The sequence below is a fragment of the Pelophylax lessonae genome (assembly GCF_965119305.1).
Source record: "Pelophylax lessonae genome assembly, chromosome: 2".
Lineage (NCBI taxonomy): Eukaryota > Metazoa > Chordata > Amphibia > Anura > Ranidae > Pelophylax > Pelophylax lessonae.
The window spans coordinates 372,792,436-372,817,757 of record NC_138769.1 but is presented as its reverse complement, the minus strand read 5'-3'; the positions used below and the strand labels follow the sequence as shown (position 1 = coordinate 372,817,757).

The window sequence follows — 25,322 nt, the reverse complement described above, 5'->3', positions numbered from 1 at the left end:
GCTCACAGGCAAGGAGGGAGGGGGAGAGGGGAGAGGAAGAGACACTTAGAACACAGCGGATGACGAAGGCACGCAGGCTGACCACAGTGATCAAGGCTCAGCAGCCATGATTACCATGATCAGCACACAGAGGGGGACACAGGAACTAGCAGGATTAACCAGGTATTTTAGATTAAAAAAAAGGACAAATGACAATGCAACAGTACTATGCTACTTATCATGCTTTAAGGAACAGGAGCATTTTTTTTTAGGGTAACAACCAATCTAGCACTTTATAAGTGTATAGATGGATTAAATTGGATAACTCTGGATGGTGGCAGTGTATATAAATAGGAAGCGACATGTCTGGACATGTGACCCCTGATGACGTCAAACGCACACTGACAAAACGCGTAGGATGGGATCAATGTGACACGTCACTTCCACTTTCCTAGAACGCAGGTGGAGCGCTAATCGGCGTTCCTTGCTATTTCCAATGCTGTAAATTTAATTACCAACTGTAAGTGTTATTTTCAACTTCTTTAATAAAACATTTGTACTTACTGCACTATGAGAGGCTTCTCTTTTACCTCCACATGGTTTGGAATGAACATTTGAATGCGCTGAAGTACCGCCACTGGTGGCCTGTCCTGGCTTGCTCTTTTGAACACTCAGATACCCGTGCTGTTTTTAACTGCCTGTAATGGGGGGTCTTTTTATTCTGGTGAGTGGGCTGTGTACTTAAATGCTGAAGGAGAGGAGACACATATGGTCACTGGTGTTTAGACCTATTTGGATTTATAAGGACATTGCACTTCATCTCGGAGCTGGATTTATTAGAACTATAAGCACGTTACCCAATGTTGCACGTATTGTTTGACATGAAAGTATTTTGAGTATTAGTGTTTTATGCCACTTTATTTATTATATAGTGAGAGCACTGTTAAATAATAATTTTTTGTTCTTCAATACCATCTCTATGCTAATGACACTCAAATCTATCTGTCTACTCCTCACTCTCCTCTCACATAACTAACTTCCAAAACAAAATCTTTCTAAACTTGAGCTTGTAATATTCCCCCTGCCCATGCCTCCTCTTTGACTTTTACATCAAGATCAATAATACATCTATCAGTTCCTCCCCTCATGCCAGTGTGCCTACAGTAGGTGTAATCCTGGAATCTGACCTGTGCATTCAACCCCAAATCCAATCACTGTCAATAGCTTGTTGACTTCAAATCTTTAACATTTCTAAAATGTGCCCCTTTTTACCCAAGGAATCCACCAAGCTACTCATTCACTTCTTTGCTATAGCTCGTCTTGACTATTACAACTCCCTTCTCATAGGCCTACCACTACACAGGATACTCCCTCTTCAGTATATCATGAATGCTGCTGCCAGACACATCTAACTTACCAACCACTAAGTGTCTGCCACCCCTCTCTGCCAATCTCTCCACTGGCTTCCGATTGCCCAGCTACATCATTAATCTTGTCTCAAAATATCACCCAAACCATCCTCTCCACACCTCCCAAAATCTCCTGCTCTCTAGCTCCCTTGTCTCTTACTCCCATGCCTGTCTCCAGGACTTCTTCAAAGCCTCCCCCATGCTTTGGAACTCTCTTCCTCAATTTGCCCAGCTATCTCCTACTCTGGCTATGTTTAGGTGATCTCTGAAAAGTTGATTAGCAGAGGGATGCAAGAAGTGCTCAAAAATTTCCTAGTAGAGGGCTTCGCTGACATTGGACTTAATAAAACACAGTGGACCAACACCAGCGGATGACATGGCTCCCCAAATCATCACAGACTGTGCAAACTTTACACTGGACCTTGATTCCCAAATGAAATGCAACATTTTCTACAGTCTGTGATGATTCGGGGAGCCATGTTATCTGCTGGTGTTGGTCCACTGTGTTTTATCAAGTCCAAAGTCAGCGCAGCCCTCTACCAGGAAATTCTAGAGCACTCCATGCTTCCTTCTGCTGGCCAGCTTTATGGAGATGCTGATTTCATTTTCCAGCAGGACTTGACACCTGCCTACACTGCCAAATTACCAATACCTGGTTTAACAATCATGGTATCACTGTGCTTGATTGGCCAGCAAACTCGCCTGACCTAAACCCCATAGAGAATCTGTGGGGTATTGTCAAGAGGAAGATGAGAGACACCAGACCTAACAGTGCAGATGAGCTGCAACACCTCAGCAGTGCCACATGCTGATTGCCTCCATGCCACGCCGCATTGATGCAGTAATTCATGCAAAAGGAGCCCCGACCAAGTATTGAGTGCATGCTATATTGTACATGGACATACTTTTCAGTAAGCCACCATTTCTGTATTAAAAATTCTTTTTTTTTATTGATCTTATGTAATAATCTAACTTTCTGAGATACTGAGTTTTGGGTTTTCACTAGCTGTAAACCATAATCCTCAAAATTAAAAGAAAGAAATGCTCAAAATATATCATGCATGCATTACGCATCTATATAAAATATATCAGTTTCACTTTTTGAATTTAATTAGTGAAATAAATGAACTATTTGTTGATATTCTACTTTTATGAAATGCACCTGTATGTATACAAATGTATCTATCATAACTTGGCCCTCACCTGGCCTCCCACAGCATGGCACTCGACCCAAGCATTCTTTGTGCGCAGGAGCTCTGCAAATGGAACATCTGTATCCCTGGAAGAATGTTCCCCTGTAGGTGCCAAAGAAGAACATGTAAGACTAGTTGACAATAGAGCAGTAAGTGCTCTATCACATATGCCCTCTTCTCTTACCTTAATAGCATTTGACAGGCCTTGCACGTAGCTGTGTCATCAAATGAATGCATTTGAAAATCATGCCCATTTGCATGAGCATGGTCTGGGTGAAGATTGGATCTGTAAGAAAAGAAATTCTAGTAGTACTTACATTTATTTATTCATAAGAATCATAGTTCTGCAGAGCTGTTTGAAAGCTCAGTTTCATAGCCAGGCATTTTCTAGTTCACATTTCAAGTGTAGGTTGGAGAAAAAAGTAAGTCAGATTCAGAGTAGCCAAAGATGTTTTTTAGTAGCTCCCACCAGGCTTTCGTGGGCAATGCCCATTGCTTCTCACACCAGCACCAAGGCAAGGTGCCAAAATTATTAACTTAGAGTCTTTGAGGTGGATTTACTAAAGGCATAATATACTGTGCACCCTGCACACTGCTTCGATCATGCAATCATGTGCAAATAAAAATGCTGCTATTTTATTTTCCTTGCATCCGATTAGGTATTCTTTACAAAGTGAAGCTGTACCACATTTACTGAGTTTTTGCTCTGTGAAGAAAAAAAAAAGTGTCTAGTTGCTGTACGCAACAACAATATTTCTGCTGGGACCGTCCCGAAAATTGGTCCCTGTCTCAGAAAATGTCACGGATTAGCCGCGGCGTGTGTGGGGCGTCTTGGTTCCTGCGCGCCGCGAGTAACACATTATGTGGCAGCCGGCATCTCTCTCCAGCTGCCTCTGACACACAGTGCGGATCGGTGTGCACTGAACCTGCCCCTCCTCCTCCTGTGTTTTCCTGTACACAGAGGAGAAGGTGGGGAGCAGCACACCTATCTGCCAGGACGAGCTGATCTGAAGGTCTGTGATTTCTATGTACACAAGACTTGCAGAGGGGGAGGCATGGGGGAAGAGGGTGAGGGGGGGAGGAAGGAGCTGGGATGGGTTCAGGAGAATGGATGGAGCTGGGATGGGATCAGGGGGATGGATGGAGCTGGTATAGGATAGGTGGATGGATGGAGCCGGGATTGGATCAGGGAGAAGGAAGGAGCCTATGATGGGATCAGGAGGATGGATGGAGCTGGGATGGGATCAGGGGGATGGATGGAGCTGGGATGGGATCAGACCGAAGGATAGAGCTGGAGTGGGATCAGGGGATGGAGCCAGGATAGGATAAGTGGATGGATGGAGCCCGGAAAGGATTGGTGGATGGATGGAGCTGGGATGGCATCAGACAAAAGGATAGACCTGGAGTGGGATTGAGGGATGAATGGAGCTGGGATAGGATCGGTGGATGGATGGAGCCCGGATTGGATCAAGGAGAAGGAAGGAGCTGGGATGAGATCAGGGGAATGGATGGAGCCGGGATGGGTGGGTGGATGGATGGAGCCGTGATGGGATCTAGGGATGGATGGAGCGGACATGAGATCAGGGGAATAAATAGATTTGGGGTAGGATTGGGAGATGGATGGAGCCGGGATTGAATCGGGGAGGTGGATGGAGCGAGGATTGGATCGGGGTGGTGGATGGAGCCAGAATGGGATCAGGGTGGTGGATGAAGCCTGGATAGGATCAGGGGGAATGGATGGAACCGGGATGGGATTGAAGGGATGGATGGAGCCGCTGCCTGCATTCTGTACATTATACACTCTTGTCCCCTGCATTCTGTACAATAAATACTTCTGCCCCCTGCATTCTATACATTACATACTCCTGCCCCCTGCATTCTGTACATTACATACTCCTGTCCCCTGCATTCTGTACATTACATACTCCTAACCCCTGCATTCTATACATTACACACTCCTGCCCCCTGCATTCTGTGCATTACATACTCCTGACCCCTACATTCTGTACATTACATACTTCTGCCCCCTGAATTCTGTACATTACACACTCCTGACCCCTGCATCCTGTAAATTACATATTTCTGCCCCCTGCATTCTGTACATTACACACTCCTGACCCCTGCATTATGTATATTACATATTCTGACCCCTGCATTATGTACATTACATATTCTGACCCTTGCATTCTATACATTACATACTTCTGTCCCCTGCATTCTGTGCATTATGTACTCCTTGACTGTGCTCAATGTGTGTATAATGTACTCCTAAACTCAGCACTGACTACAGCCCTCAATGCATTACATACTCCTCATTCTTGAACACATTTCATTACACACCCTGGACCCCTGTAGCCTGTGTTATGTATCCGTCACTGACTGCAGGACTCCCCAACCCCTGTGCTCTGCTTTACATACTCCTGCACTATATACACAATACTGTACATTATATACTTCTCACCAAATTCTTCATTGTCTCAACAGTTGCTGGTTGCTATGCAGTCCCTGACTATTTTAACCACTTGCCGACCGTCACAAGTACAAGTGGCGTATCGGTACGTCACTCGCCCACAAGCCAATAGGGGGCGAGCACGCACCCCGGGAGGCACGCTCCTGCCCCCACTTGTTCACTGTCATCACCGCGCAAGTGACCAGCGGCTCCGATGTCCGCCGGCCACTCGCGATCTCCCGCTGGAGAGGGAGAAATCAGGTGGCTAATGTAAACAAAGCCGCCTGTCATTCTCCATGGTGTAACTGCAGAGATCATACGATCCTGCTATGTAGGATCGTAGGTCTCTGGGGTTACATCAAAAGCCACGCCCCTTGACAGTTAGAATAACTCCCCTAGGGACACACTTAACCCCTGGATCTCTAATAAAGTTAACCCCTTCCCTGCCAGTGTCATTTTTACAGTAACAGTGCATATGTATAGCACTGATTACTGTAGCAATGTCAGTGGTACCCCTAAAAGTGTCAAAAATGTCAGTCAAGGGTCCGATCTGTCCGTTGCAAAGTCACAGTCCTGCAAAAAAATTATTTTTTGGGGAATTTCATATAAAAAAAATGTGAAAAATATTGTTATTTTTTCAAAATTGTTGCTCTTTTTTTGTTTATAGCGCAAAAAGTAAAAATCGCACAGGTGATTAAATACCACCAAAAGAACGCTCTGTTTGTGGGAAAAAAAGGACGTCAATTTCATTTGGGTACAGCGTCGCACGACCGCGCAATTGTCCATTAAAGTCACGCAGTGCCGAATCGCAAAATAGGCCCTTGTTTTTTGAGCAGCCAAATCCTCCGGGGCTTAAGTGGTTAATAATGTTCTTCTTTAAGGTAGGCTCAGACAAAGCAATCAAAGCATATTTTATAGGTGCAAGGAAGCCTTGATTTTGTTTATCCACATCCCTTAAGCCCCTTCCACTGCTAAGCAATTGGCCACGCCCACATTTTACCACGGCGCACTAAGCACGCCGCAGGTCTTGTCCCTCCTTCAGTGTCCCTCATTCTGAAGTTCAAATGTTGGGAGGTTTGATATTAGACATTAAAGCGAAACGTCACTTTCTCAATCAACATTAACTATTTTTAATCCCCATGCTGCTAGCATTAGCAAATAGCTAGGAAAGTATATAATATTTACTAGCTTCAATTTTTTTTTTTTTTTTTTACATTTCATTAGTTACTTTCTGGTTTTCAGGCCTAGGCAAATGATGTTATAGATCCTAGAAGTCTTTGGGAGGGAAGGAGGGGTTTTCTCAGCTAAGCACATCCTCCTGTCTACATGCCTGAGCTAAGATGAATGGATGGAAACAAATGGTGCATGAATCATCTGCTCTTACTCAAGGCCACAGACAGAAATGCTGGGGGTGATTTTCAAAGTGATTTCTCAACAAAACAAAGCATGGAGACATGGATGGATGGATGAGTTTGTTTCAAATATTAAAAACTAATTAAATAACATTTTGGTTTGTGGTGCTCAGATGCAGTGTAGTTCATGCAGTGTAGTTCTACTTTAACCACTTTACGACCAGTCACATTGCTGCTACTGCGGCAATGTGGCTCGTTATCGTCCAGCGACGTAGACCTACATCGCCGGACTCCTCCACTTGAGGGCGGCGCTCGCGCGCCGCCGGAGGCTCGCTCCCGCTGTTTCAGTCACAGCGGGAGTCGGGCCAGGGGAGGAGCGGCGGTGATCACCGCCGCTCTTCCCCGATCGTCGGGGAGTCGAGTGTGGAGATCCGCCCGCTTGTGTAAGCAAAGTGGGCGGATCTCCTAAGTGACAGACAGTGACAGATTGCAGGGTTCAGCATAGCTGAACCTGCGATCGGTCCCTGTGTCACCTCCCCCCACACGTCAGTAAGCACCAGGCATACATTAACCCCTCCCTCTCCAATAAAATTAACCCCTTCCATGCCAGTGTCATTTTTACAGTAACAGTGCATATTTATAGCACTGATTACTGTAGTAATGTCACTGGTACCCCCAAAAGTGTCAAAAATGTCAGTCAAGGGTCCGATCTGTCCGCCGCAATGTCGCAGTCCCGCAAAAAAAAAAAAAAAAATCGCAGATCGCCGACATTACTCGTTAAAAAAAAAAACACCAAAAATGACAGAAATCTTTCCCTTAGTTAGTAAACGCAATAACTTTTGCGCAAACCAATCAAAATATGCTTATTGCGATTTTTTTTACCAAAAATATGTAGCAGAAAACAAATTGGCCAAAAATGATAAAAAATTTTGATTTTTTACATTTTTGGGGGGGGGGGGGGGGAATTTAATATAAAAACATTTTTTACTCTTTTTTTTTGTTTATAGCGCAAAAAGTAAAAATCGCACAGGTGATCAAATACCACCAAAAGAAAGCTCTGTTTGTGGAAAAAAAAAGGACATAAATTTCGTTTGGGTACAGCATCGCACGACCGCGCAATTGTCAGTTAAAGTCGCACAGTGCCGAATCGCAAAAAGTGGCCTGGACGTAAGACAGCAAAATCCTCCGGTGGTAAAGTGGTTAATGTGCTATTGTATACATACTGTAAATATGTTAAAGGGTCAGTCCACCCAAAACAGTTATTTTGTTTATTTAATTTTTTTTGTAGATGTTGGGGGGGGATTTAACCACCTGACAGGTAAATATACACTATATTACGAAAAGTATTGGGACGACTACACTTTACACGCACATGAACTTTAATGGCATCCTAGTCTTAACCCCTAGGGTTCAATATTGAGTTGGCCCACCTTTTGTAGCTATTCCATCAACCCGTCCCCCACAGTTATTGCCTTTTGTTTCACTTGACCCTCCCTTCTAGATTGTAAGCTCTAACGAGCAGGGCCCTCTAGTTCCTCCTGCTTTGAACTGTATTGTCTTCCTTCACATTGTAAAGCGCTGCGCAAACTGTTGGCGCTATATAAATCCTGTATAATAATAATAATAATAATACCAGCTTCAGCTCTTCTGGGAAGGCTGTCCACAAGGTTTGGGAGCGTGTGCAAATGTATGACCATTCTTCCAGAAGCGCATTTGAGAGGTCAGGCACTGATGTTGACGAGAAGCCTTGGCTCCCAGTCTCTGCTCTAATTCATCCTAAAGGTGTTTTATTGGGTTAAGGTCAGGACTCTGCAGGCCAGTCAAGTCCCTCCACCCTAAACTCACTCATCCGTGTCTTTATGAACCTTGCTTTGTGAACTGGTCTAAATTATTTGGTGTAGGGGGGACTATGGTGTGGGGCTGTTTTTTAGGGATTAGCCTTGGCACCTTAGTTTCAGTGAAGGGAACACTTAAGGCGTCAGCATACCGAGACATTTTGGAAAATTTCATACTCCCAGCTTTGTGGGAACAGTTTGGGGATGGCCCCTTCTTGTTACAACATGACTGCACACCAGTGCACAAAGCAAGGTCCAGAAATGCATGGATAAGCAAATTTGGGGTGGAGGAATTTGACTGGCCAGCACAGAGTCATGACCTCAACCCGATAGAACACCTTTGGGATGAAACAGAGCGGAGATTGCAAGCCAGGCCTTCTCGTCCAACATCAGTGCCTGACCTCATAAATGCGCTTCTGGAAGAATGGTCAAACATTCCCATAGACACACTCCTAAACCTTGTTGACAGCCTTCCCAGAAGAGTTGAAGCTGTTATAACTACAAAGGAGGGAGCCAACTCAATATTGAACCCTGTTGACTAAGACTGGGATGCCATTAAAGTTCATGTGCGTGTAAAGGCAGGCATCAAAAAACTTTTGGTAATGTAGTGTATTTCTCTGGGACTATCTTGAGTACCTGGTAAGATATCTTGGGTCCTGGGTCTGCACACTTGCGGTTACCCAGATAGCAAGCAATTGAGCTGCAAGTTTGAAAATGACTTGCTAAGCTGTTGCTAGACTTGCCAGACTTCACAAGTTTGTTGCACAATTGCAGCAAGTCTGCATTGCATGACTTTAGATCAACTTTCTTTGCAAACATTCCGCAAGTCTGCTGCAATGTCTGGATCAGTAATGCATAAGAGTCATCCCACCACAGGGGTCACTTTGACTTGCAGAGCTCTTACTGTAGACTGACCACTGCAACTTTGCTTTAGCTAGAGACTTGTCACGCAAACTTGATACAAATTGGAAAAGTGTCAACTAGAGCTGGTACTTTAAGTGCATAGCAAGTGTACAACTTGCCAGTGAAAATGTGCAGCAAGTTAACAGACTTACATTTCAATCCTGCCACAATTTTCCTTTCTGGGTACCCATATAATGGGTTCAACCTCTTTTTGATGGATTTTTTCTTAAAAGGGCATTGGAACATGCAAAGGTTGGCAGGGGAACCTGGAACTCCCAGGTGAATAACAAAATCAGTAAGTATGGCATAGGATTCCCAGTGCTGGGGTATTCCAGGCATATAAAAAGCCAGGGGGTGGGGTATTTCACCAGGCTTCAACTATACATAAATTTCACTTCTTGGTAGAATATAATAGGGTGCAATCCATGCACTTTTCTATACAATAAGATGCCTCGTTGTCACATACTTACGCAGCCATTTCAAATTGCTCCATCCACTTCTTCTTTAAATCTCTTGTCTTGAAATAGAGTTCATATCCTAAGCAGGCTCGGGCATCAATCAGATAGAACATGTGAGCCCACTGAAAAAGAATTTTATGTAAGATAAGCTTGGTTTTATCGAACCACTGACTTCTGTTTTCAGTATGCTGGTGATTCTGTGACATTCCTCCATCTGATGTATTTCCCTAATTGTCCAGAAATATGACAAGCATTTTACAGTATTTCATATACAAAAAAATACAAGCTCTTTAACTGTGTAGAAAAGTCTAATAAGAGTATTCTCTACCACCTATCTCTGTGGGGCCCTTCAGTTAATAAACTGGAATTGACTACCTATAGAAACTTGGCCACTTAATGACATTTTGGAGAAATTATAACTTTAAAATAAAACTTTTGTAAGTTAGAGAGATTGAGAAACTATATTTCAATAGGATCCCTCCCCTTGACTATTAAGCAGCAAAGAAGATATGGTTGATGACGGTCTACCTTTTTGTTGTCTCTGTCTCCAGATGGGTCATCACGAATTTCATAATTCTGAAGTTTTATAAAATCCTTTAGGTCATATGTATCTCCTTTCCTCTTACATATTAACAGTGCCCGATCCAACAGAAAGGCATACCTGAGAAGGTCAGAAAAAGATCTGAATATGTAACAGTGTGTTTGGCTATTTGACAGAATACCTTCATGCAGAATATTATGTTTTGATAAACCAATAGACAGATTTTCATGATTTTGTTCAGGCAAAAGGAGGCAGTAAAATGCAAGAAGACTAAAAAGGCTGTGGCTACATCACAATCATTACTTTGCAGTATATTTCAATATAATCTATGTACTTTTGAAATATGAATATTGAGAATATTAATAATAGCCTAAAACCTAATTTAAAAAATGTATTCATTTTTATATGAACTGCACTTAAAAGTCGGTTCACACTATGGCGACACAACTTCGAGGCGACTTAATGAAGTCGCCATGCACCGCGACTTGCACAGACTTCACATAATGGAAGTCAATGCAAGTCGCTCCGACTTTGTCCAAAAGTAGCGCAGGAACCTTTTTCTAAGTCGGAGCGACTTGAGTCGCTCCTATTAGAACGGTTCCAATTGCACAGCACGGTCCGCGACTTGTCAGGCGAAACAGTCACCTGACAAGTCGGAACAGTGTGAACCGGCACTAAGTGAACTGTATGTAAAATAAACAAAACAAAAAAGTATCTGTTTTGTGAACAGCAACATCAGATTTGAGTTGTAATTTCCCATATGAAGATAGAAAGGGAGAAGAAGCATCTGATTGATTGCTATAGACAGCAGACCCCTGATGCAGCACTTTACATGACCAGTATCTCCATTCTAAAGGTCAAACAGTACAGTCCATGGGAAATATTCTGGTTCAGCAAAGGTGTCAGGTACTTTAAAAATGCAGTGTTTCCTCCAAGATGAACCTGTTAGCTGATCAAACTAACATCATTGTCAAAACACAGACACACTGCGGTTTATGTACATTAAGTATGTTTGTCAATCCCCAACTAGTTACCTGATGATTATTATTATTATTATACAGGATTTATATAGCGCCAACAGTGTGCTCAGTGCTTTACAGTGTGAGGGAAGACAATACAGTTACAATACAATTCAATACAGGAGGAATTAGAAGGTCATGTGATCTGGGGTCCATAATACATAGGACCTCAACCTCTGTTCAACATAAAGCTCAGCGATGCACCTTTCTGGACCTAAGCCTACCCTGTTTATAAAAGCCCAGTTTTGACCACTTAGGCTCTCACATTGGACTGTTAAATATTGGAATTAGGGTTCAACTTCAGAAAGGAGTGAAGCTTAACTCCTTCGCTCATGCAGAAATCAAGCCTCTGTATAAAGAGTGAGATTTAGATCCAAGGTGCTCATAAGTCCAAAGAAAACTAGTTGAGGATTAACAAACCTACTTGAAGGCACTGATTGTATTTTGTAGCTATTGTTAGGCTGGCCATACATTATACAATTTTCTTGTTCAGTTTCTATTAGATTTACCTTAAACTATATAGTGCAAGGGCCTGCCTGATTGCATACATATTAAAAGTGTTTAGGTTTGGCCTCATATTATATGGTTTTGGTAAATCTAAAGGAAAATTGTACAAGAAAATTGTATAGTGCATGGCCAGTCTTAGTTTAGTAACCTTTGATCGGCTTGCATGTTCACTAAAGGCCTCACTATAATGATAACACATGACTTTGTACATACTGCACCATATCCCCCATTACGTTGCTATGGTACCATCTGATGTGCATTTCTTTTATATAGAGCTACTCTTCTCCAACACTACCAATTACTATTTATCAAAGAAATTCTCAGACCTTTGTTTATTTCACAGCTTTTAGAAAACTAGCTGTTTTTTTCTTGTCATTTCATTCATTTTTATATATATAGTGGTACTTCATCTCACCCTTCTCTTTACTGAAAACTTTAGCCAAGTTTCCCCATCATGGATCCACTGTGGATAGAAAAATATCTGCTTACCTGTCCAGTTTTGACTTTTTTTCTGAAGAAATAATCTTCAATTCACCATCTGTCTTTGGTCTTCCATATAGAGCCAGAGATTCTGTCTAAAGAGACAAAATGATATTGGGTCAAAAATACTTCACATCACAGAGACAATGATGAGGGCACTTAAAGGTAAACCAGAAAAACAAGGCATGATTCCCTTTTCCCATCGGATCTTTAATTTTTCTAAACCTACTGTTTCATCAGATTCCCATCCGACTCATAAAATTAATTGTAACAAAACCATCACTGTTTGAAATTAACCAGGAAACTTCAGGCAATTTACACTGTTCAGAATAATTAAAGGAACACTTTTTAATCAGAGCATAGAATCAAGTCAGGTAAACTCCTGTGTTATTTAAAGCGGTCAGTTAAAGCGGTGTTTCGGCCTTCCCCTCCAAAAATTAAAAGTCAGCATCTACACATACTGTAGCTGCTGACTTTTAATATTAGAACATTTACCTGTCCTGGAATCCAGAGATGTCAGTACCGCAGTGGATGTTTCCATCGGCTGTCAGGTGCTGCTGTCACCATTGCCAGTAAGGGAACCCAGCAGTTAAACCTTGCGACTTCCTGGTTGGGTCCCTACTGCACAAATGTGCAAAGCACGCTGCACTCTCTTACTGGCCTGGCCGCAGGGGAACTAGGAGGGGACCAAACTTCTGATGTACCCCGCCGCTGCGAGGTCTGACGTAAGTGGGGACAGTATATCTGTCAAAAACAGGTACCCCCCCCCCCCCCGAAAGGTGCCAAATGTGGCAGTGGAGAGGGGAGGAGACAGATAAGTGGATGTTCCACTTTTGGGTGGAAATCCGCTTTAAGTAGCAGAGGGGGTTGTTAATAAGTTTCAGCTGCTTTCCTGTTAAATTAAGAACAGGGTCAATAGATGGGCAACAATGAGACAATCTCGAAAACAGGAATGGTTTTATAGGTGGAGGCCACTGACATTTTTTTCCCCCACAGATAAGTGGAAAATCCACTTTTGGGTGGAACTCTGCTTTAAGTAGCAGAGGGGGTTGCTAATCTGTTTCAGCTGCTTTGGGATTAAATTAAGAACAGGTGCACTAGATGGGCAACAATGAGACAATCTCCAAAATAGGAATGGTTTTACAGGTGGAGGCCACTAACTTTTTTTTTTTTCCCTACTGATCTTTTTTGACTGTTTTTCATTAGTTATGCATATGGCTAGGGTCAGTATTACTACTGGTAGCATAAGGTGATACCTGGACCCTACAGAGGTTGCACAGGTAGTCCAACTCCTCCAAGATGGCACATCAATACGTACCAATGCCAGGTTTGCTGTGTCTCCCAGCACAGTCTCAAGAGCATGGAGGAAAAACCAGGAGACAGGCAGTTACTCTAGGAAAGCTGGACAGAGCTGTAGAATTTCCTTAATCCATCAGCAGGACCTGTATCCGCTTCTTTGTGCAAGGAGGAACAGGATGAGCACTGCCAGAGCACTACAAAATGACCTCCAGCAGGCCACTGGTGTGAATGTCTCTGACCAAACAATCAGAAACACACTGGGGTGGCCTAAGGGCCTGACGTCCTCTAGTGGCCCCCTTGCTCACTGCCCGCCACCATGAAGCTTGATTGGCATCTGCCATTGAACACCAGAATTGGCAGGTCTGCCACTGGCACCCTGTGCTTTTCACAGATAAGAGTAGGTTCACCCTGAGAACATGTAACAGAAGTTAAAGGGTCTGGAGAAGCAGAGGAGAATGCTATGCTGCCTGTAACATTGTTCAGCATGACCAGTTTGGTGGTGGGTCAATGATGGTCTGGACATTGTCAGGCATGCATGCAAGCACGTGGGGGCCATACAAACTACTTTTAGTACCATTTTGAGTTGCTGCAATAAAATGTCAGCAAAATGGACTAGCCTGCTGCATCATTTTTTCACTTTGATTTTTTGGAGGTGTCTTTGAATTCAGCCCTCTGTCCATACGAGTATAGATATCCAGAATTATATTTTCCCCATTGAGATCTGATGTGTTATCAAAGTGTTCCTTTAATTTTTTTGAGCAGTGTATTTATGTTGTATTATGGGGTTTCATAATATATTCTGGGTTTGTATCTTCTATAGTTATAGCTAATTTTCATTCAAGACTGTACATTTCCAGGAATGTTTGGCACATGTTATACTGTTCAGATACCCTTAATTCTTCCTCCCATCTGCATTTATTAGCAAGATAAAAATACATTTTAACTAAAGCTTGAGCTATGACATCTTAAAGCGAACCTCTACGATTTCTAAAGAACTTTACAAGTCTGAAGTAAAAAATAATGGTGTGTCAGAATGTGCTTGAACAGTTTAATGTAAAAAAAAATTAATAAAAATGTCCACCTTTTATCATTAAAAAAAAGCAGTCCAGTCAGTTGGCTTTGCCTAGACCGAGAATATGTCATCAGTCTGCTGCAGGCAAGAGAAAGCATTTCCACAGTCTGGGCTTCCCTACTGATCTGACTTAAATATTGCATAGCAAGTCAAAACTCACAAGTTGAGAGGCTGCAGTAGAAGCTGATCTGTGGCAGACATTTGTGAGCAGAGCCAAAAACTGCTCCGACCCCAGAATTTAAATGCCTATGTCACATCTGAGCTATTATCTCTAACTAGGGAGTACATACTGATTTAAAATAAAGATGCCACCCTTCTGGAGAAAAAAAAAGGCATTTTGGGAGGATAGGGTTATTATGATCTTTAAAAGAGGGACCAAATCTCTCTAAGTGTTAGAACTACACAGTACTTCGCATGTATACACGTAATATGAAGAACTATTTGGTGTTAGGTCAATTTTAAGCTAAACTGTATACCCCAGCCTAAGAAATGCAAGAAAATGCATTAAAAGTCTTATCATTCATTATGTAGACCACTCTAGAATTCACCAATCAGCAACAGGTGTTTTCTGCACTGAGCATGGAGCTCTGCTATTAGCCCACCGCACCAGAGCATCACTATACAATATCCACTGTATCTCCATTCCAGAGTTGTATAAAGTACTCAAAACCCATACTTGAGTAAAAGTACAAGTGCTCAATCAAAAAGTGACTTGAGTAGAAGTGGAAGTGCTCGATCAAAAAGTGACTTGAGTAGAAGTACTAAAGTATTCAACATTTTTTGTACTTAAGTATTGCAAGTAGTTTTTTTAAAATTTTGCTACTCAAGTACTGAAAGTAAAAGTACCAGTAGTTTTGAAAAAAAATTGCTACTCAAGTACTGAAAGTAAAAGTACAAGTACTGTGTTATGTAGTTATTAAAGAAAGAAGTCAAAAGTTTGAACATCATATTGTTTTTCATTATTTCAAATGCAGCTTTTATTTATACATACAGTAGCATTTATTTTCGTATGCACTGATAATACACATGTTTTGAGCTTCATGAAAACTGCTATCTACTGTTCTGGCAGTGGTAATTTTTATAATAGTAACGAGTAACTATGCAGCACAAAAAAAAATATCAGAGTAGAAGTATTGAAATCATCGAAAAAATGTAGTGAAGTAAAAGTGGAAGTAGAAGAAAAAAATTCTACTCCAGGAAAGTACAGATACCGCCTTTCGGTACTTAAGTACAGTAGTGAAGTAGTTCTACTTAGTTACTATATATCTCTGCTCCATTCAATAGAGAGTTCTTTTTGCCTTTTTTACATCCCTTTTCTTCCACCTAAACCAAGTTTTGCAAGCATGTTTGCATTTCAACCAGAACAATATGATTTCATCATCACAGACTTACCAAATGTTCAATAGATAACTGGAAGGTGGTAAGTTGCTTCAATGTCTCATTGTCTCTTTTCACCTCATTAACACATTGAGCCAAATCCTAGGGAGAAACCACGTATATGTATTATAATATATGTTATAAACTGAACTTTCCATACATATACAATTGTATAGCTAAGATTTTCAGGTTAGTTAGTTTATAATGCTCCAGCATTAAACATTTTAGTGCAATATACCATATACACTACATATATTCTTTACCCTCATTGCATCCAGGGCTTGCTTTAAATTCTCCTTCTCTGTTGGTTCCACTGTGTGTTTTACCAGCTCCTGCATGGAATAGACATAAATCTATGAGAACTTGGGCTATATAAGTAGCACAGTAGATATTCTTAATAATAAATAGATACTAGTACCTGCAGCAAAAGATGATACTTTAAAACTCGTTGCATGGGCACCATCAGCAAATCCCGTAGAGAGAACCGACCATTGTTTGCTCTTTGAGAACATTCCTGCAAAACCAGTGATATTTCTGCTTTGGGTCTTTTGCATAAAGAAAAATGTTAATTTGAACATTTGTAAGATTTGCCTGGTTGCAAAGTTACCCAATAGACATGAGATTATTGGTGCCATGTAACATGATGCTGTTAGAGCCCTTTACCAAATGTGGTGACAGTGAAATTATCAATGGAAAATTGCAGAATAGGCAAGTGGTTTTATAGACAGATGAGTGTGGTACAAGCGGTTAACTACCCCTCTGCATGCTCTCTAGCCTTTTTTTCTGACTCCTATTGGACCCCGTCTGTGTTTTCCCTCCCAGAACTCTTGGGTAACCTGCCAGCGAATTTGGGACGAATTGGTGCCTTCACATGGCGATGAGTTCTCCATTTCCCCCTGCAAGAAAGGCATCTGGCTATTTTCTCCTACCTCTCTACCTGCAGGATATAGTTGTGGCTGGTTTGACGGTGGGTACCACTCTCTCTACTGTATTGTTTGTTTCAGACTATTCAGCTAGGAAGATATTTCCAGAATTTTCTTATCCAGAGGGTTTTTAAGGGTTGGAAACATCTGACTTGCTTCCCTGATTCACTGCACCTGTCTTCTGTGCTCAACTTAAGCGACATCCTCTCCATTTGGCCCTCTGTTGGTTTCATGCATTTAGGGCTCTCTTGTTTCTAGTTGTCTTTTCTTGGGTATTCTTTGGCACCTTAAGTATTAGTGAACTTGTCGCCAAGGCTAAACAATCAGTTGGTGGTAACTCAGAGAATGTGCTAATCACGGAATTCTTTTGTTTTTATCTCACATTATCTCTTCCAACATCAGCAAATTCTAATAGTGTTGGGTCTTCCACCTTTTCCTTTCCCAGTTGATCTTGCCTTCTAATGATTTTTCCCAAATACTCTTTCCTCATTGGCACAGTCATTGCTGCCCATGGGATGTTTTTTTTTTTCGGAAGAGACAGATGGCTTTTAGGTAGATGGGAATTATTTCTAATTTTTGCTATATGGTCTTCCTCACCTTTTGTTCTGATTTAATGTTTCTCCCCAGCATTACTTTAGATCATTGCTGACTCCTTAGTTTATTGGACCTCTTGCTAGGCTCAATTTTGACACTGTGGGGTGAATTTTCCTTTGCAATTGGCAGAATTCTTTGTTGCAGTTTTCATGGCTCACGCTGGTTGCGGGTATTACCTGAGAAAATTTGTTTCAGGTCAGTTTATTCTTATAATTCATGTATAGGGGAACAAATTTGGGCATTGCCGTTCTGTTAGTTCAATCTCCCCCATTAAGCATGTTTTCTGCTCGATGTTGTGACAATATTGTCCCCTTTTTCTGGTTTTGGCTCGTCACATACTTTGCTCTTGTTTCTAGTTCTTGTTTGGAGCTTTTTCGCTGCAAGGTGAATGCCTAGGTTTTCAAAATTGTCCACAGGATTGTTGGCATTGTTGTCTGCCACAGGGATCTTGGGGGGAGAGAACAGTATTTATTGAGACCTTATCGGGTTCATTTTAATGATTGTCCTAAATATGGTAATCTCAGCCTACAATCTGGTGGCGAGCAGGTGCTGGCTGCGGTGTACCACTGACTTGCGTGTGGGGGGTTTGACCTTGCCAGCAATTGATGTTGGTTTATGGGCTATGCCCTCAAGTTAAATTCTGAGGTCAGTCTAATGTCTGTCTGGCACTGATGGTAAAGACAGGCCTTTTAGACTATATGAGTTTATGTTTTATGGGTGCTCACAGTATAACCGTGACTGGCATTGTTGTTTGTTACATTTGGAAAGTTGTTACTTTTTCAAAGTTCAATAAATCTGTGGCCTTGCCCTATTTCCAACGTAATCATCTTCCGTGTCTTTTTGGGGGGCAAGGTATTCGTTTTTTAGTTGGTCATAAATGAGCCTATGCTTCTCAGCAGTCATAAAGGCCCCTTGAACTTCCTTTAGGGAAAGGGAGCCTTGACTGCTGGAAGCATGGCATCACTGTGGGTGTGAACCTAAAAGAGAAGTTATGTAGCTCCCTTACCATTGGCTACAAAGGTCTGAGCTGAATGGGTGGAGCCTGAACTCTAGGAAAAGGCTACACTGGGGCACATTCAACTGCTTTGTGGAGATTCAGCTGTCACAAGAGCTAACCCACCCCCTGCGATCCTGCTATGTAGGATCGTATGTCTCTGTAGTTACATCACAAGCCACGCCCCCCCACAGTTATAATCATGCCCCTAGGGATACATTTAACCCACTGATCACCAATAAAGTTACTGTAGTAATGTCACTGGTACTCCCAAAAGTGTCAAAAATGTCAGTCAGGGGTCCGATCTATCCACCGCAATGTCGCAGTCCCGCAAAAAAAAAATTGCAGATCGCCACCATTACTAGTTAAAAAAAAAAACAATAAAAATGACATAAATCTTTCCCATAGTTAGTAAACGCAATAACTTTTGCGCAAACCAATCAAAATACGTTTATTGCGATTTTTTTTTTAACAAAAAAATATGTAGCAGAAAACAAATTGGCCTAAAATGTTAAAAAATTTTGATTTTTACATTTTTTTTTTTAGAATTTCATATAAAAAAATAAATGTGAAAAATATTGTTATTTTTTCAAAATTGTCGCACTTTTTTATTTCTAGCGCAAAAAATAAAAATCGCACAGGTGATCAAATACCACCAAAAGAAAGCTCTGTTTGTGGGAAAAAAAGGACGCCAATTTAATTTGGGTACAGCTTCGCACGACCGCGCAATTGTCCGTTAAAGTCATGCAGTGCTGAATCACAAAATAGGGCCTGGTCTTTGAGTAGCCAAAACCCTTGGGGCTTAAGTGGTTAAATACAATAAAAACCACAAACAAAGATGCCGGAGTTGTCACTGCTTCGGTTATCACACCCAGGGCCACGGCTCACATGGGCTGGAGAGAGTACCGGTTCTAATGGCAGAACCACATCAGGCCACAGGCCTGGAAACCTTGCTACATAGACTATGTAAGTTTATGTTTATGGATGCTCACAGTATAACCGTGACTAGCATTGTTGTTTGGTACATTTGGAAAGTTGTTACTTTTGCAAAGTTCAATAAAGCTGTGGCCCTTGAGTCCAGTTTAGAAAGAGATATCAGAGTCACTTAACAGATCAGCTGTCCAAGGTCACCTTTCCCCCCTGGGCTTCCACGGGGGAAGCATATAGCAATGTACAGCACCAAGATAATTGTGCTTATCTAGGGTTCTTGGCAGCAGTCAGAACACATAGCTTTTTACTTGCAGTATATGGGGTTAGGAGGGAGTAAATAGGTACAAATTAAAAACAGCTTGTAAACAAGCTATACACAGAAACAAGATTTTCAACACAATACCACAAACGACAAAATTGTTTACAGTGAAAAGAAACTTAGGACTGATAGTTGCAGCAAGAGCACTTCTACATTATAGTAAACTTTGAATTTGCCCTGTCCCCCCAATGACAGCTCCATGCTTTTCCTCAATACTCCACAGCCATAGGCGTTATCCTTGCTGAATCTTTTTTCTGCTACCAGCACCTTCCTCTTTGCTATAGAGCGATAACTGCACATGCATGATGCAGTTGTACCCTCCCAGCACTAGGCTGTACTCTTTGGCATGATGCCAGGACTGTACACTGCACTTCACACTCTTATCTAGAACAATTTAAAATATGACCTTTATATTTTAAATATATCACTTTTCTGTAAAACTACCTAGGTTTGTTGGATAGCAATTACAGCATGGATTATTAAGCTTAAAACATTTCTCTCCTAGGTGCCCTTCTTGAAAATGGCCCTGCATTTACAGATCTCTTTTGTAGTGCTGTTTTAAATGGAACCCTTTCCCCCTTGCCAGTGGGCCAATATATTAGGCTCTGGAGCTGAAGCAGCCATCTCTTTGACTTCTAATCCTATTTAGTGATGCAGATGTGAATTTAGGGGGCTGGATCAGGTCTTATTTGAAATCAGTGCAGTAGGTGCAAATGACACCCAAAGCTTCCAATGTTTAACTTGGGGTTTTGTGGCAAGGAGGCTACTTTTTTTTCTAATTTTTATGGGTTAGTTGAACATTATGGTAAGTTCTACAGACTCTCCCAGCAGAGCTTAACCACTTAAGCCCCGGAAGATTTTACCCCCTTCCTGACCAGGGGGTATTTTGCGATTCGGCACTGCGTGAATTTAATGGACCACTGCGCGGTCGTGCGACGCTGTACCTAAACAAATTTGACGTCCTTTTTTCCCACAAACAGAGCTTTCTTTTGGTGGTATTTGATCACCTGTGCGATTTTTTGATCATGCGCTATAACCAAAAAAAGAGCGACAATTTTGCAAAAATAACAATATTTTTCACATTTTTTATATGAAATTCCCCCCAAAAAATGTAAAAATCTAAATTTTTTAACATTTTCGGCCAATTTGTTTTATGCTACGTATGTTTGGTAAAAAAAAAAAAAAAATCGCAAAAAGCGTATTTTGATTGGTTTGCGCAAAAGTTATCGCGTTTACTATCAAAGGGAAAGATTTTTGTTTTTTTTTAACGCGTAATGGCGGCGATCTGCGACATTGCGGCGAACAGATCGGACCCTTGACTGACATTTTTGACACTTTTGGGGTTACCAGTGACATTTCTACAGTAATCAGTGCTATACATATGCACTGTTACTGTAAAAATACACTGGCAGTGAAGGGGTTAACTTTATTTGAGAGGGAGGGGCTGTGTGTGTCCCTAGGGGCATGATTCTAACTGTGATTGGCTGTGGCTTGAGGTGTAGGAACAATGATCAACGGTCCTACATAGTAGAACCGTATGATCATTGTTTCTACACCGGGGAGAATGACAGGCCGCTTGTTTACACTAGCCGCCTGCCTTTCTCCCTCTCCCCGACGATCGCAGAGTGACCGGCGGACATCGGGTCCGCCGGTCACACGCGCGGGGGGGGTCCGTGACCGAGCGGGAGCGCGCCTCCGGCGGCGCGTGCTCGCTCCCCAGAGCCTCACAGGCTAGCGACGTAGACCTACGTCGCTCTGCCTGTGAGGGGCTGACTGCCGCAGTAAATATACTGTGAGCAGTCGGCAAGCGGTTAAATCTGCCTATTTTTTTTTTTGTTGAAAAAGTATACTTTATTTTGCATAATACTTTCTACCCTGTACTGCAACGCAACACATAAATACACTACATAACAATACATTTCCAATCATAAAATAATTACATTTACTCTGCGGTATGATGCCTAATGTGTTGTGCGGAGCCATCATATCATGTATGACGTGGCTTACCCCAAAAGCATTTACTAGAAGCACATTTCTAGGTACGCATCAATGCATGCATTGTTTCAAACAAAAAAAAGTTCAATAGGCAATGGGTGTGATGGGGGGGTAGGGTGAAGGGGAATGAGTTCACAGGCCCGAAGCTTTATTGAAAGGACAAGGACACACAAGGGAGTGTGGGGGAAGGGGAAATCTTCAGGCCACCTCTTCCTCCTTGAAATCCATCAAGTTATAGTCTCTGAGCAGACTGTGAACCAGTCTGCGAAAGTCCCCAATGGACATCCTCTCCCGCTGGTGGATAAGGTGCATTCTGGCCCACCATAAAAGCATCCTTTAAGCAGCACCACGCCAGCTAGGTGTTGTCAACGTCCTCCTGGGAAAATGTTCCACAAAAGAGTCCACTCAGCACACCAAAGTGTGTGATGGCCGTCTGTGGTACAAAGTCTTTGAGTTCTGGTTCCAAGGCCCTCAACAGACCTCCTGGATGATGCAAAATGGGCAGCGCCTGCATCTGCACAGGTTTCTGGATTGCCATCCATGCCAGATCTATGTGCCTGTTGGTGAGTCCCTTTGAAGAGACATTCCTCCATACCGCTTTGAAAGTGGCTGAAGGTAGGCCTTGAACAGTCTCCACAGTGTCCCTGGCTAACTAAAGGTACATTTTTTTCGGTTTTGGATAGGGCGGAGAGGGACTAGTAAACCTGTCAGTTTTTATTGCGGTCTGTGTCCCCATTAGGGTTATCCACCCTCTCGATTTGTCCTGGTGACTTATATCACCAAAAGTTAAAATTTTGAGTGGTTACTGGAATAGAAGGGAAAATTGTCCAATGAAAACACGAGTTCTGGTGACTTCACTTCTGAGAGATTCCTTCCCACTTTTTGTTGTGGTTATGGGACAGGCAATAAAGGGAAATCCCCTGAATGGGACATAAATGGCATAAAAAACCCATTGGAGGTTTTAACTCTCCCTTACTTTATCAAAATTTTAAAAAATAGTTTTGCCTTGAGTTCTACTTAAAACTAAGTAGATTATCCATTTCATTTCCAGATCTGCACTCAGCTGCTACTGACTAATACAAACAATGGCTTATTAATTAATAAATTAGAAATAAGCATTGATTTTCATTCCCCATCATATAGTTTTCAACTGATCCTGATTTCTAGTAAGAGACGTTATGTAATGGCATCAGCCAAATGATCAGACCAGCGGTGATGTGCAATTTCTACTTTACTTAACAATGAAAATCAACTTAGACTACACAGGAAATCATGTGAACAGGGGTTTTCAGTACACAACTGCAATATGAGGAGTAGGGAAACCGGCATAAAACATATGAAAACAATTCTACTGCAGTTCTACTAATAGCCACTGGATGGAAGCAGAGTGCTCTGAGTTCAGTTTACTGATAGGATAGAGAGCTAGAGAAATCTCACATGTCCAAGATATTAATCGTTCATTTAACAGACTGTGAGCTGAGGGGATTTCCTGCTGGCACAGACTTCACACTGGCACTGCTGATGCGGACTTCGGTCAGGAGGCTCTGGGGGCTGTAGATAGGACCACCCCACTGATTGGACAGCTTCTCCCCATGGACTGTAACAGAGTCCTCTCCAGTGACTGGGGCTTGGATAGATGCTGCATGCTCTTGTGCTCACTGCTGGTGGCCCGCACACTAGACTTATTAGGTGAGGACCTGGGGACAGCTCACTTGCCCAGTCACTGCTGTCCCATCAGGCAGGATCTCTCTGAGCACTGGAAGCTGGGAGGAGCTGGCATTTATACCCCCTGGGCATGTCCAGGAGCTCAGGGGATGCTGGGAGCCCAAAGGATTGGGGGAGTTGAGTTAAAGGGACTTGCACCTGAATCTGGATAAAGCGGCACACCCCTACAGACACAAGTGCTCAAAACTTGTCCTTGGCTCTGAGAGCTAACCAAGTTTACTAAAAGCTTTCCTTTATGGTTGCACTATTTGCAATTTATTTTGATCAGTGTTTTTTTTATTTAAATCAATGAGTCTCATTGTTTACCAATGCTGGGCATTTTTCCTCCAAGTGACCACAGACACCAAGTATTTTTCCTCCTACTGACCAGCAATGTAAGGGACACTTTAAAATTATACTGCTGACTACTGCACTATATTCAAATTTGTTGTACATTGTATAGTACTGACTGCTGTACAGTATACAGTATACGCCTCACCAAAGTTTTTATGTTCTCAAAAGTTGCTGATTGCTCCCTCTAGACGATGGGTGTCCAACATTTTGGCTTCTCTGGGCCACATTGAGTGTAGAGAAATTTCCTCGGGCCGCATATTACATATATACTATAGTTAAGGTACATAAGTAATAAAATGCCGCCGCGCCCTTCCCGTGCCGCCGCTCCACCCGCACTAATTTAACACAACTAGAGGATGATCGAATGAAAAGGAATCAGTATGCAGAGGTTTACTTATTCTGAGCAATAATAAAAGGAACACTCTAACCACCATGACCACTTCAGTGATTTGAAGTGGTCATGGTGGTAGGAGTCACTGCACATGTTCCCCTTCCCCCTCTGAGACAGCCTCTGCCTACCGTTAGTTGGAAGCTGCTGTGGCGTGCCCCCAACCTGACTTCCTTCCTCCCCAGCAAAAAAAAATTGTCAGGAGGCAGTGGGCCACATTGCCTGAGGTTTCGGGCCGCATGCGGCCCTCGGGCCGCAGGTTGGACATTCCTGCTCTAGACCATACCCAATATTCAGCCACACTTTTTTTCCCCTTCTAGGATATTTTCTGGTATTCATTGTTTGCCTCAAACAGCAAAACAGCTTTCAAGTTCACTCATGGTTCCTTCCCATTGGGAACCCATAGCCAGTGGCAGGGACTGGCCGAATTTTGAGCTTTATGTTTATCATAAATGCATCATTAGGCACAAAATAGTATCACCACAACATTTAACAATATAATGCCTAATAAAATCTGGAGAAGATGTTCCATTTGTTCTATCACCACAAATTACCTCAAGCTTCATCTTGACATCCTCTTGTTCCTGAGATGTCTGATCCAATATTTTAGAGGCAAATTCTACTTGACTACAGTAGAGACCATAAATTAGAAACCTGTTGGATGGAAATACCATACATGTAGGTGTTGCTTTTAAAGTATATATTTCCTAATCCCAAAAAATTTTTTAGTAAATGTAAAGAAAACTCGTATTTCTCTTACGTCCTCCGACAGTCGCCGCCTCTTCATATTCGTCACATATGGGGTATTAGACTTTGCTCCGAAGGAGTAGCTAGGCAACAGAATATGTTAACATTAAAGCTTTTAACATATCCCACCCTCAAGGGGTGGTCCCCTCAGTCAATACCCTCCTACTTCCTGCAACCATATCTCAGTTTCAATGTCTAGCTTGTCAGGAGTGGCTGGCTCTCTCTGTGCTGGGGCTTTGTGCCCCAGACTCTTTCTTCTTTTTTGATTTTTTGTTTGAGTTTTCTCTCTACCTTTACTTAGCTGTTCTTTTTGTCAGCATTAGTTAGTTCTTCGGATGAAGAGGATCATGTGGGCTGGGTCTCGGGCTGATCCCCCTGGTCGCAGGTCGTGGGTCAGTGGCTTCCCAGTCTGCCATCGAGCGTTCAGCCAGGTAACGCTCCTGGCACAGTGAACGACCCATCCCTGTTCGGTGCAGGGATGATTGGTGAGGTGGCTACCTC

At 42.3% G+C, this 25,322-nt stretch overlaps 1 protein-coding gene across 1 annotated transcript in view; it reads right to left on the bottom strand.

Annotated features, from left to right (window-relative positions):
- VAV1 (vav guanine nucleotide exchange factor 1) overlaps positions 1-25,322 on the bottom strand; it is a 169,256-nt gene that overhangs the window by 27,643 nt on the left and 116,291 nt on the right. The window contains exons 9-17 of the mRNA XM_082247737.1: positions 24,629-24,728; positions 16,292-16,387; positions 16,137-16,205; positions 15,889-15,975; positions 12,135-12,220; positions 10,107-10,239; positions 9,591-9,700; positions 2,766-2,867; positions 2,592-2,683 (exon numbers count right to left, since the gene is read on the bottom strand). Of these exons, the coding sequence (XP_082103863.1) occupies positions 2,592-2,683; positions 2,766-2,867; positions 9,591-9,700; positions 10,107-10,239; positions 12,135-12,220; positions 15,889-15,975; positions 16,137-16,205; positions 16,292-16,387; positions 24,629-24,728 (875 nt within the window). The remainder of the gene's footprint in view (positions 1-2,591; positions 2,684-2,765; positions 2,868-9,590; positions 9,701-10,106; positions 10,240-12,134; positions 12,221-15,888; positions 15,976-16,136; positions 16,206-16,291; positions 16,388-24,628; positions 24,729-25,322) is intronic.